We start from the raw sequence: 12291 nt of genomic DNA, 5'->3' as shown, positions 1-12291 counted from the left end.
ATGTACATGTATGAAGGTTACAATTTTAAAACTTGGCATCATAATTCCAAGTTGCCATACTCAAGATTGTGGTTTTACTGATGTACTGTACTATATTTATCTTTGGTCCCTCAACAGGCTCTGCTTTGCTTTTATCATAATTGTGGTCATATCAATGTTTGATTTCAGATTAACAGAATTTGATGTTAAGATCAGTTACTTTTGCATGTGTGTGGCTTGTCACCTAGTGGGCATCAACAACTAGCTAAATCCAGACAAATCACCGAACTTCAGTTTATTGTGTTTATTTTTACAATCCAAATGTTATTGTAAACTTAATCACTTCCTGCATTATGTCTACAAACATGGTGGCTACTCTCAATGAGAACAATTAATGTTGTTGCAGTTTCTTTAAGCTGTTTGCTTGGGCAGCAGTTACTGGGTTGTATTCTCACCATTCCTTATTAAACAGAGGCTGTAGACAGTTGAGGTCAGCCCTGCAGCTAATGGTCTCTTGTTGAACATTTCTTTCATCTTTCTAAAATTCTGGAATACTTTTCTTTTTATTACAATATGAATATATATATTACAGCACTTGCATTAGAAGCTGTACCTTCATAATTTTAATTAAATAAAAAACAATGGATCTGTTAAACATCTGTTAGTACATTTAAAAAAACTTCATATCAGCCATGATTCATATTATGTACAACAGTACTTCTTACTGCGGCATGTCAAAATGTTCAGGACTCTGAGTACAGTAAATTGCATTATTACGAATGTCAGTGTGATTTGTATTGATGGATTTTACTTCCCCCCCCCCACTTGTAGAGAAAAAGGCTAGAAGTTAGATTTATCCAGCTCTCTATAGTAAAACCTATATAACTTCTTTAAGCAAGTAATGTATTTGTACTTTATGTTGACGCCCAGTAATATCAATTAGCCTTAGTGGATAGCACAACTTGTTTTCCTTGTGCAAAGTGCAACTGGATAAATCCATTTCGTTCCCTGCCACTGGCAGTCATCCACGCAGTAACATAAAGCTACAGCTTAATTTTTAATTAGCATTTTGATTTGGGTAAGGAGGTGCCACTAACAAATGCAAAAAAAGCTGTCTGATTTATTGTCTCTTCATCTCACGCTCCTTAATGTTCATTTCTCAGATCAGTGCCGCTGACTGGGGACAAGCTGAAACGACATATAACCTCACTGAGATGCTTTTCAAGGTTCACAAGGTAAGTTAAGAGCATGGAGCTGTCATGTGCATCAGGGCTGTTGAGAGTTTGATCAGTGCGGTTTTCATTTTAGTATAGATGGCTGTTTTTTTTCTCTCCCGCTTTTCTTTTTATGAGAAGAATGTTTCAGGGGATCTACTCAATATGGCTTTCTCGACCTGAGGTGATATTTGATCCACAAACCTGGAAATGTAAAGGTTTTTCAATTAAACTGAGAATGAATGAATTAACTCTTCATTCCACTCACTGACTTAAGCATTAAAAAGTGAAGAGACAGCAAAACCTTTTCCCCAATATATATTAATTAAAACTTTGTGTTACAGCTGTGGATGGCCGAGGACTGCTGGCTCCAGGCGAGGCTCTACTTGGGGCTGGAGCATTCGCCTGAGCAGCAGGATAATGAGTCTCTGTGCTTCAGTATTCTGGTCGGCCACGGCCAGAGCCACACCTTCAGGGTAGAGCTGGCCACTGACCTGGCCATGTGGGAGAAGTCCTTCCAAAGAGCTGTCTTCTTGGAAGTGCAGCGAATACGAGTATGTTTACTTACTACACTGCAGATTTGTTCTTTCTTTCTGAAATAAGGAGCCTTTCTTTTTTAAATTTTTTTTTTTTTTGCTGAATGCTACTCAGATTAAAGGTGTTCTCATAGCAGGAGAGCCTCTCAAGCACCCTTTCCCAACCTCAAAGTTGCAACATGAAACATTTGATGTTGGTAGAAATTTTGAGCACAGCACTGCTTGGTTGCTTTGAGTTTGGTTTTTAGGGTAAGAGAGGTACCACCAGATTTGGACATCATGCTGTGACACTTTGATGATTTTGCTAGCGGACTTTGTCAGGACACAGCAGCAGCACATTGTTTTTAATGATGTTACCGTGGTAAAATATTTCAGATGGAGATTTAGCTTTTTTTTTAAGATGCTGCAGGTGTTTTATCAGTCTCATTTGGTTTGTTGTTTCATCAGAGGAAAGTGATGTGAGCTGCTCTTCATATTTAAAACAACTTCACTCAATAATAAAACTGTGATCCACAGTAGGTTACGACTGATCAGGACTGAATACTTGGATCGATTGGCTGATACAGCAGAAGAATCGTGTTTGTGTTACACTAAATGCATTTTTAGACTGATTGTCAGAGCATTAATGTACTGGGGGGGCAGGGGCACACAGAGATGGAGAACTACCAGATAAAACATTTGGTGAATTGTTCACATTTGTTTTTTCATCACAACTGTCCATCCTAGCACTAATATAAAAGTGACTGAAAAGTATTTTCTGTTGACACATTACAGGATCGCTGCTGCTTTGTAATGTTCATAATTTAAAATTGGGCAACTTTGTTTTCCATAAATGTTACTTTATATGCATTTAGCGTGAGTAACCAAAAGACTTAGTCCTCACCCCAATGAGCCGTTAAATTGCCTCTTAAGCAAATGTGTTTCAAGTGTAAATGTGATCAGCTCTTGCTGAGTGCATTGTTAAGCAATTCTCAGAAGCAGCTGTTACGAGGCTCAAACATAGACATGTTGGAGTTCAGATCATATTTTTCCAGTTTATGCATCTTCATGTTTGATTTGAGTTTAAATTTTTATAATTTTGTGCACTTTATTATTATTTACTGGCCAGCTACTGTATACAGGTCCACTTGTCACTTCTAACACATTGCATGCAGGCTTACTGAACTGCAGTACAATTTTGCTTGATACCTTTATATTATTTACTATTGTTCAAACACTGTTGTTACTTTCAGTTCATACTCCATGCGCAATACAACAGGTATTGTTACTTTCAGTTCATACTCCATGCGCGATACAACAGGTAAAAACCTCCTAGTGGTGTAAACGAGTGGAGTGTTGTTTTTTTAAGGCTCTATTATAACTCACCAGTCGTCATGCATTGAGGAGGAAATGTGTAAAAAGCAGGGACTGTAGCACAGCCTGAGATATTAAATCATACTAATACATTCATTAATGCCTAAGATGGGCCAGAAATGTCTACAGAGGTTTATTTTTGCCTTCATATGTAGTTGTTTGTACATACAGTATTGTGACTGACATGGGATGCTGCAGTGACAGTGCTAAGATCATGTTGAATTGCAGCATGTGCTCTTCAAGTTGAACTGTAGAAGAGTGCAGTAGGCAACATTTTGAACACAGTCAACACAATAAACAATCTAAAGGCTCTATTCTATTATAAAGCCTCGTCTGGTTCTTTCAAACCAGGAACTCCGAGGGACGACTCAGACCACTTGAGTATATAAAAATATAACCGTGCTGGTTTATTCAAAGAGTCACAGGCAAGAATTAACATTACGAGTCCAGAGATCTTCCAACCCCCAGGCTGCCCAAGCAGCCCAGAAGCAGAAAAGGCCCAGAACCCAGAATTGCTATACAATATCATCACTTAGTTGGCTCGCCCCCTCCTCCACCACCCAGCAGGAAGACCCAGTGTAATGGTCAGAGAAGCAGGCACCTAAAATGTACTATAATAAGCTACAAAGATTGGATGATAATATAAATAAATGTAATGGCTTCAGGTTTTCACTGTTTAGAAGAACAAATCATTTCTCCAACTATTTAACAAACTTCAACAGTATCACCCTTTAATTAAAGTGTGTCTAGGCTCTCTAGGTGGTCACATGTGCATGACTGGAGTGAAATCAATGCTGACTTAAACCACTCCACCTGTGACCACCAACATGCTGTAGTAGCATACTGCTGTTGTTACGAAGAGAGTCACTGAATATTGAAGTCTTGTGTTCACTTACTGGAACAGCTACAGTTGGAAAATCAGAGCACACTGTTTTTCCCCCACACAAGGCCCTGTGGGCACTGCACCATTCAAGCAGTACATACTGTAATTTCCCCAAGCACTGTGCATGGCGAAAGCGAACTACAAACACACCAGCCAAGGAAGGTACTTTTTTTTTTAAGTTGTGAGACATTTCACAACACTCCAATACATTCATATGCAGTTTAGGTTTGAAGATATTGTTTCACAGAATATTTGTTTTCATGTAGTGTACACACAGCATTTAAAGGTACTTTGATATAGTGAAGTCATGCAGTGCACTGTGCTTAGTCTGACATTTTCAATGGTATAGGCCATTTAAATACTGCCACTGTTTTCAGTCTGCTCATGAAATTCATTGTTTGAGGAAAACAGAAGTTAAGAACAAACCGTGTGCTAAAATCCTCCTCTGAACAGCAATTTTCCAGTTGTAGCTTAGCAGCTGTTGGTCTTTGGTTCTTGTTACCATTGCTAACTCTGAGAGACGAGACAGTCCAAGTAACTTCAAAACAGTGCTGATTTATTCAAAGGATCACAGGTAAAATTAACATTACACGCTCAGGTATCTTGCACCTCCAACCTGCACGCAGGCAGATGTAAGATGAAAGACCCTGAACCCACCAGGCCTATACATTATATCCCCTCGGTTGGGCTAGCCCCATACTACACAGAAATGTCAACCGAGACGTCTCTGTTACCAGCTTTGCAGCTGGTCATAGCAGTAGTCAAAACATGAAGCAAATCAATGTGTGTGTGTCTGTTGATTAAGTGGTGTGTAGCTAAAAACATTCTCACACGACAGTACATGTCTAGTACATGTCGTGACTTAAACATAAGAACATATTATGGCTAAGGCTACAGTTATACACATCATAATAATAATATTAAACATCCTGTCTGCTGACAGTCATCAACTCTTCTCTCTAGTTATCCTTGACCAGATGTACCCTGTAGAAACTCATAAGCATGACTAAGCATTTAACAGTCTAACTAGACATCCTATCTCCACTAACATTTCTAATACATAAAGTATCTATCCAATATCTGACTAAAAATACCTAACACAGCCATAACAATTGCAGGCCTATCAAGTTTTAGTTGAAGCATGTGCATGGTGCTTGGTTACATAATCTGTGAGACCAGGATTTGACAGGTATCGCAACAATATACTGTGCTATAATGGAACATTAATTTATCTTTCGCTGAAATCCAAACCCAGTTTACGCCAGCTGATCAGGCTCACTCTGCTTTGAATGTGACAATGTTGACTGTCAAGTCACAAGTGAGATTTAGGACAGTTTGAAATTGGGTCTAAACAGCCAAACTGACGCACATCTCAGTGTGTTTTGATATCAAACTGTCAAAATTCAGTGTGGTTTAAGTCTCATTTTAAAAATTGATTTATGATAGAATACAGGAAAACAGATTTAAGTTGAAAGTGCCAAAATCAAATTTGTTGGACTACATGATCTGAATCTTTGTATACATTGAACAGTTACAGTAGATTGACACTGTGAAGTGCATGTTTACTTTCTCCATGTTTGACCCCGTTGTTTTAAATTGGGGCTGCCTGAACATGTTTCACCCCATCAGTATAAAAGCAAACATTAGCAAAATATGCTAATGTAACAGTTTTTCAATCTTAAATGATGCACATGTAGGACACTGTCCTTGGGGAATCCAATGAATGTGGTGGATCTCAACTTGCTTGTGATTCTGTGTTCTCCAGCCAATTAGGCAAGCCTCCTCGGGATTCTGAGGAGCGCTCAGCCAAGTCTGGTGAGCGCTAACCTACAAAGTGTCTAGATGTGTGCATTACATAAACATAGTTGACGGGGTAGAGGTAGGGGGTACAACTGACAAAGCTGTCCAGCCTGCATTTTCTTGTAATTTTTTTATGGAGAAAAGGAAATGGCATAGCACTGATGGGAAATTTTAGCTCGCAGCAAGAGGCTGAGTGATTTCATGTGGCAAACACACATGCTATTTAGCAATTTTGTGATATTTTCATTTTGAACTACAGAGAACTGAAATAATACTCTGATCCTAAACACTTGAACTATAATATCTAAGACAGAACTTGGTCAACTCACACTGATAGTTTTAATTTACTCTATTCACTTAGTTTTTACTTTGGACAAGTAATATCTGTCTACAGATGATGGCTGAAAAAGCTACAAATTGAAAAATGTAAAGTTGTGCACATGACAGCTATAGAAGCTGTTTGCTTGTACTGTAGATGGCACACTTTGGTATGTTTATACATCTGCTGCTGTTTTGTTTTTGTTTTTTTTTGTTGGATGAAACTGGCTGGACCTTATCAAGTTCATTGCATCAAACTGTTTTAGAACTTCTTCGAATTTCTTCAATAATTAAATAACTGTGCAGAATGAAGCAGAGTTCACACTAAACCAACCCCTTTAATCTTTGACTTATTTCAACAGTAGCTTCTCTGTTTTAATAGCAATTTAGTATCAGGAGAATGTCCTTGGCTGGCATCCAATGGTTGAGCTGCCCACTTTGTATGTCATGTATTAAGGTGGTGCAGTGGTTAGCGCCGTTGCCTCACAGCGAGAAGGTTCTGGGTTCGGGCCCCTTTCTGTGTGGAGTTTGCATGTTCTCCCCGTGCTTACGTGGGTTCTCTCCGGGTACTCCGGCTTCCTCCCACAGTCCAAAGACATGCAGCTTAGGTTGATTGGTGTCTCTAAATTGCCCATAGGTGTGCGTGTGTGTGGTTGTTCGTCTATGTGTTAGCCCTGCGATGGATTGGCGACCTGTCCAGGGTGTACCCCGCCTTCACCCTGTACACCTCCTCAAATGTAATAACAGCAAGAACTTAGCAGCTGGCCTACTGCTGTTTATCCTCATCACAGCTGAATTTGTGACACCACTGAAAATGGGGGGGCTGTAATAACGGCAAGAACTTAGCAGCTGGCCTACTGCTGTTTATCCTCATCACAGCTGAATTTGTGACACCACTGAAAATGGGGGGGCATGAGAAGAGAACTCGGTAAAAGTATTGTACAGTCTCATGCCATATTCACTTCACACTGCATTCTATAATTGAAATATCTATGCTCACACTGTGTTCTCAAGTGAAAGGAAGAAAAGAGATGGAAATAAAAGGAAAATATAACCACAATGGGTCTGATTTCACCAACATCTTCCTGTTTTCTTAAATTTCTTTGTACATTGTTCTTAAGAAAGGTCCCAAGTCGTTCTTCATGAACATGTTCTTAAACTGCAGAGTTGTTCGCCCCTGTGTTCTTGTTCTGAAGGATCTTAAGGATAATCACCTTCATTTGGCCAAGTATGTTACACCCAAGGAATTTTGTTTCCGGAACCAAGGCAGCCATTTATGGCGGCAACTCAACCGATGGCTCTAACCATCGGGGGCAACTTGGGGTTCAGTGTCTTGCCCAAGGACACTTCGACCTGTGGACTGTAGGCACTGTGATTCGAACCTCCAACCCTCCATTTGGGAGACTGCTGCTCCACCCACTGAACCACAGTCACCCCCTTAAGTTGAAAGCATGTGCCAGTCGTTCTGATTAGCATAGGTTAACACCCTGCTAATGCCCACAAAAGGGCACAAGACTGCAGGGCCATGTGCACACATGAATCTCACATAGAAAAGGAAGGAGAAGTTTGGAATCCTGCAAAAAAAATCTAAAGACAGTGGAGCAACAAACTCCAAACCTAAGAAAAATTTGAGTAGTTATGATGTTGAGAACAGTGAATGCCATATGTAGTAGCGTTAGTACTGGATATTAAATAAAACAAAAAAAGACGGAGGAGGACAGTCTAGCCCAGAGTTATCTGAGCTGGACCAGCGCATCGGGGCCATACACAGCTCTTGCGGGTGTGATGTCAGCTGAGCAGACCTCAATGTGTGCTCCCAGGTGGCTTCAGCTACCCTGAGGCAGATCTCAGTGCTGCACAACCAGACGCTTACACACAGACACTTAGAAATTAGAAATATAGATATGCATTTAAACATGTTTGGTTTTTAAGGCAGGTGTTTCCAAAATTTAAGCTACAAATAGTCACACTATAAAAGTTGCATTAATTTTAAAACCTTAAAAACAAATAATTACTTTCTGTAATTGTGTGTAGTGGGTGGCACAGCAGCATGGTGGTTAGCGCTGTCGCCTCACAGCAAGGTTTCAGGTTTGAGTCTGGACTGACCTCTGGCCTTTCTGTGTGGAGTTTGCATGTTCTCCCTCTGCCTGTGTGGGTTCTTTCCGGCTTCCTCCCACAGTCCAAAGACATTCACCTTAGGTTGACTGGCGACTCTAAATTGCTTAATTGGAGTGACTGTGAGAGTGTGTGGTGGTTTGCCTACATGTCAGCCCCGTGATGGACTGGTGACCTGTACAGGGTGGACCCTGCCTCTTACCCAATGTCAGCTGGGATTGGCTGTAAATGATATGGAATGGCTGAATTTTTAGTATAGTTTGTTTTAAAAGACCACAGTCCTTTGTAAAATAATGAAAAAATATGAAAAAAATGGTAATAATGACAAAACTGTTATTGTAACTGCTGAACTGAAGAAAACTAAACCAGTTATTTCACATATACGTCTGCACTTAAATGTGCTTGAAGTGTGTGTAGATTCTGTTCTTAAGAACAAATGTTAAAACATTGGTGAATGCCAGTATCTTCGTGAAAACTGTTTTATGAACAAATTTGTTCTTAAAGGTTGGTGAATGTGACCCAATCTTCATACATTTGTATTCCAACTGTGTAACACAAAAACGAAGTTGTGTGACAAAGGCCTTCAGAGGGATATTACTCTGCAGAGCATAGAAAGCTTTACACATCAGTGCCTTCAAAAGACCTGTGAAAAGAAGTGTGAGACACATGCTTGTTTGTGTTGCAGCAACAAAATGAATATTAAAGATTTAGGACTTCCAAAATGGATTTCCTCAGGCATGTGTCTCAGCTACACAGGATGCTGCTTTTTCCATCAGCTCATGCAGGACAAAGAATGAGATTTGCTCCTGCTATCAAATCTTCCAAGCCTAACATTTCAGACTGGCACTTTAATAAGAGCTCTCCACATGTACAGTGTAGGTATGAGCCGAGTAATATTGTGAATATTAAATAATTTTGTAAACAGCAACACAAGTAAAATAAGCACATTTTTATTTCATACACAGGGCTGGATGAGACAGTTTTATTATGGCAGTTGGTTTCTAAAAAATGTTTATTTATTGGATACACAATTTTGTGGCAACAGTCAACAAGCTCTGTATAAGCATGTACAGATTTACTTACAAATAACTCATTGTGGGTTCTTAATATTGTAGTAGCAAGAAAAGTCTATTAAAAGAATTCAAACATCAGTACCGAAAACTTTTTGCTTCATGGATGATGACTCATATTAGCAGTTCACAGAAAGGACAGAAGAAATTTAGAATTTTGCCAAAATTATTTAGAACTGCAGTTGTTGAATCTCTTAATGAAATGCAAGCTGGATTCCTCTGTGTTAAACAATTACCTTGGAAAAGTTATTGAGAAAGCAGTTTTGGTTCAACAAAACCTTTTAAATATAATTGGCCTTTTGGACAGATTTCGGTCAGGCTTCAGACAACCACAGCACTGAGGCTGCAATGATAATTCAGGTGTGACATCAGTTTTGGTGCTGCTTGATCTCAGTGCAGCTGGAAACATGGGTGGGTTTGTCAGGTACAGTCCTCAGTTGGTTCGAAGGCAGGTGTTATGACATTTTCACTGGTGATCTTAAATCTGATTAGATCACCATGACATGCGGAGTCCCTCAGGGTTCGATTGTTGGCTCACCGCTGTTCAACTTGTACATGCTCCCTCTAGCTCAGGTCACACATGACAATAACGTTGCCTAACATACAGTAGCTACACTGATGGCACTCAGATTTACATAGCTATATTACCAAGTGGCTATGGTCCTATAGACTCACTTTGTCAGTACTTAGAGCAAGAAAATACCTGGATGTAATCAAATTTCCTTCTTGTTTTTGGCACTAAGAAAGAAAGATCAGAAGCTATTGCTCAGCTTGATTCTAGAACTATAAAGACAAAAAACCAAGTTAGTAATCTTGGTGTCATAACTGATTCAGACCTGAGCTTCACCAGTCACATCAAGGTAATAACTAAATCAGCTTTTATCATCTCGAACAAATAGTAAAACTCAGACTCATGTCCAGACAAGATGTAGAGAAACTCATTCATGTCTTCATCTCCAGCAGGCTGGACTATTGTAAGTCTTTTGTCCTAGAATTAACTTTTATGGTCAAATGTGTTTAAAGCTTTCAGTGAATTTGTGTCTGGTTTCCAGGAGCTGTCGGCCAAGATCACCTGTACAGAAACTCCACCTGATATTGTTGGCTGGGTTGTGTTTGTTAATTTATATTACCAACCACTGTGCTTTTTCTGTCATGACAGTTCAGAATGTTGCAGGGAGAAAAGCCTGTTTTGTGATCTTAAAAGAAGACAGTAAATGAGTGCTAGTGCTGACATGTATGATGAATACTAAGTGAATTATTTATTCAGTGCCTGGTAATAGTGAACTGCATTTTCTGCCACAAATGGGGGAAATTTGTCAATTGCACAGCCTGTACTGCAACATACTGTATGCGCCTGTCAACTTTATTGCTATGGTTTTGGATACAAAGAAATGTACCACAATAGTAGTTGCACAATATGTCATTAAATGTGAAAATTATCATGTTGATGGATATCTATTCTTCCTCAACAGTCCAAAAGCTACACATGCAGCAGTCAGGGGAGCATATTGTGCTTCACCATAGATTTTGGTTCAGGGTTCACCTGCTCCAACCGCACTTCAGAGGTAAAGTATTACTGAGCTACGGTTGTTGTTGTTGACATCTTGGTTCTGTGCTGTTTTTGACTTAATAGGTGCTGAGATTACAGCATGTCATCTTTATTCCCTGTATTGATACACAATATGTACCTGTATATGTGTCGTCATTCACTGAGGCTTCTGTTGTATTTGAAAATGTTTTGCAGATATAATAAAAGCCCCGTTTCCAAATAATGTAAGGATATTCATGTCACTAATTTTGCACTTGGACTTTCCAGAAGGTTTGCTATTGTTATAAAAGGTGCCTTGTGAGATGGTTCTGGCAGCCTTGCTAAGTGTTGTTATCTCTGCAGTGGATACATTTTAAGTTAATTAAATCACTATAGATTGGTGCATTACTTATTCCCAAAGCAATAATGCTTTTTTGTAATAAATTGTTTCCTCAAGTACTACTGCAGATTAAAATCAATTCTTTATCATGCAGGTCTCTTTGTCGTAAGACCTGGTATTTAAATGTTGTGCTCATTATTGACGTGCGTTCCTTCCTTTGTAGGTTATACTGTGGCGATATAAGTTCTCTCAACTGAAAGGCTCCTCTGATGATGGGAAAACCAGGGTAAAACTCCTTTTCAAGAATGCTGAAAGCAGGCAAATAGAAATGAAGGTAATGCTTTTGTTTTCATCAAAATTTAAGATGTACAGTACTTACAGTGCCATGTCGAACTTTAGTTCATGGATACTAACTAAACTGAGAGCTAACGGGTACATTTTTTGAACTAGTGAGGCATCCTCCCGTGTGTCTGATCCATATGTCCACTAAAAGCAGCTTTTTAAAAGAGATCTTAAGTTTAAAAACTGTTTTTAATAGAATCATCTTGTAACAATTTGTCTCTCGGTCCTTGACTTTTCCCCACCAGGAACTAGAATTTGCTAATCTGACAGCCGTCCTCCACTGCATACATTCTTTTATTGCTGCCAAAGTGGCCTCCATGGACCCTCTCTTTAAATGCAGTCAAAGCTTCCTTGGAAATGACATGAACAGTTAAAAAAAACACCTTGTCATCATCATGTGCGCCTGAGGCCAATCAGCAGTATTTCATGCACAGAGCCAGTTGATATGTATATCATGTTCTTGCTATTTTTTATATGAACTACTGAAGAGAAATATTTGTAAAAGACTGTAGAGGTAAATGTATGAAATGGAAAGAGAATGTTAAATGTTTGACAAGTAGAAAAAAAAGATTGATAGTTCTTCCATTTTTTTTCTCCCATTACATTACTGGCACTGATTCTGATAGGTTTACTTGTCTACCAGGTCACTTATAGTACTGTAGCTTCCATGTGGTATGCAACTGCAAATATTTGACAATGTGAAATGGATTCCCAAATATAGCAACTGCCAGTGTATTTAGCAGAATGTCTATGAAGAATTTTGATGTACCTACACCTAGTAAGTATAGTGGCAAGAAAAAGTATGTGAACCTT

At 39.2% G+C, this 12291-nt stretch overlaps 1 protein-coding gene across 8 annotated transcripts in view; it reads left to right on the top strand.

Moving 5' to 3' along the window:
- Positions 1-12269, top strand: part of sntg2 (syntrophin, gamma 2) — a 75593-nt gene extending 63324 nt beyond the window's left edge. For all 8 annotated transcript variants that reach the window (XM_020608721.1, XM_020608720.1, XM_020608726.1 and 5 more), the window contains 5 exons: positions 1143-1214; positions 1538-1747; positions 10741-10833; positions 11360-11470; positions 11724-12269. In XM_020608721.1, the coding sequence (XP_020464377.1) occupies positions 1143-1214; positions 1538-1747; positions 10741-10833; positions 11360-11470; positions 11724-11852 (615 nt within the window). In that variant the 3' untranslated portion in view covers positions 11853-12269. The remainder of the gene's footprint in view (positions 1-1142; positions 1215-1537; positions 1748-10740; positions 10834-11359; positions 11471-11723) is intronic.
- The last annotated feature ends 22 nt before the right edge of the window (positions 12270-12291 follow it).

The sequence above is a fragment of the Monopterus albus genome, unplaced genomic scaffold, assembly GCF_001952655.1.
Source record: "Monopterus albus unplaced genomic scaffold, M_albus_1.0 scaffold94.1, whole genome shotgun sequence".
Classification (NCBI taxonomy): domain Eukaryota; kingdom Metazoa; phylum Chordata; class Actinopteri; order Synbranchiformes; family Synbranchidae; genus Monopterus; species Monopterus albus.
Note: the sequence above shows the minus strand (reverse complement) of the source record. Positions and strands in the feature narration are given on the sequence as shown.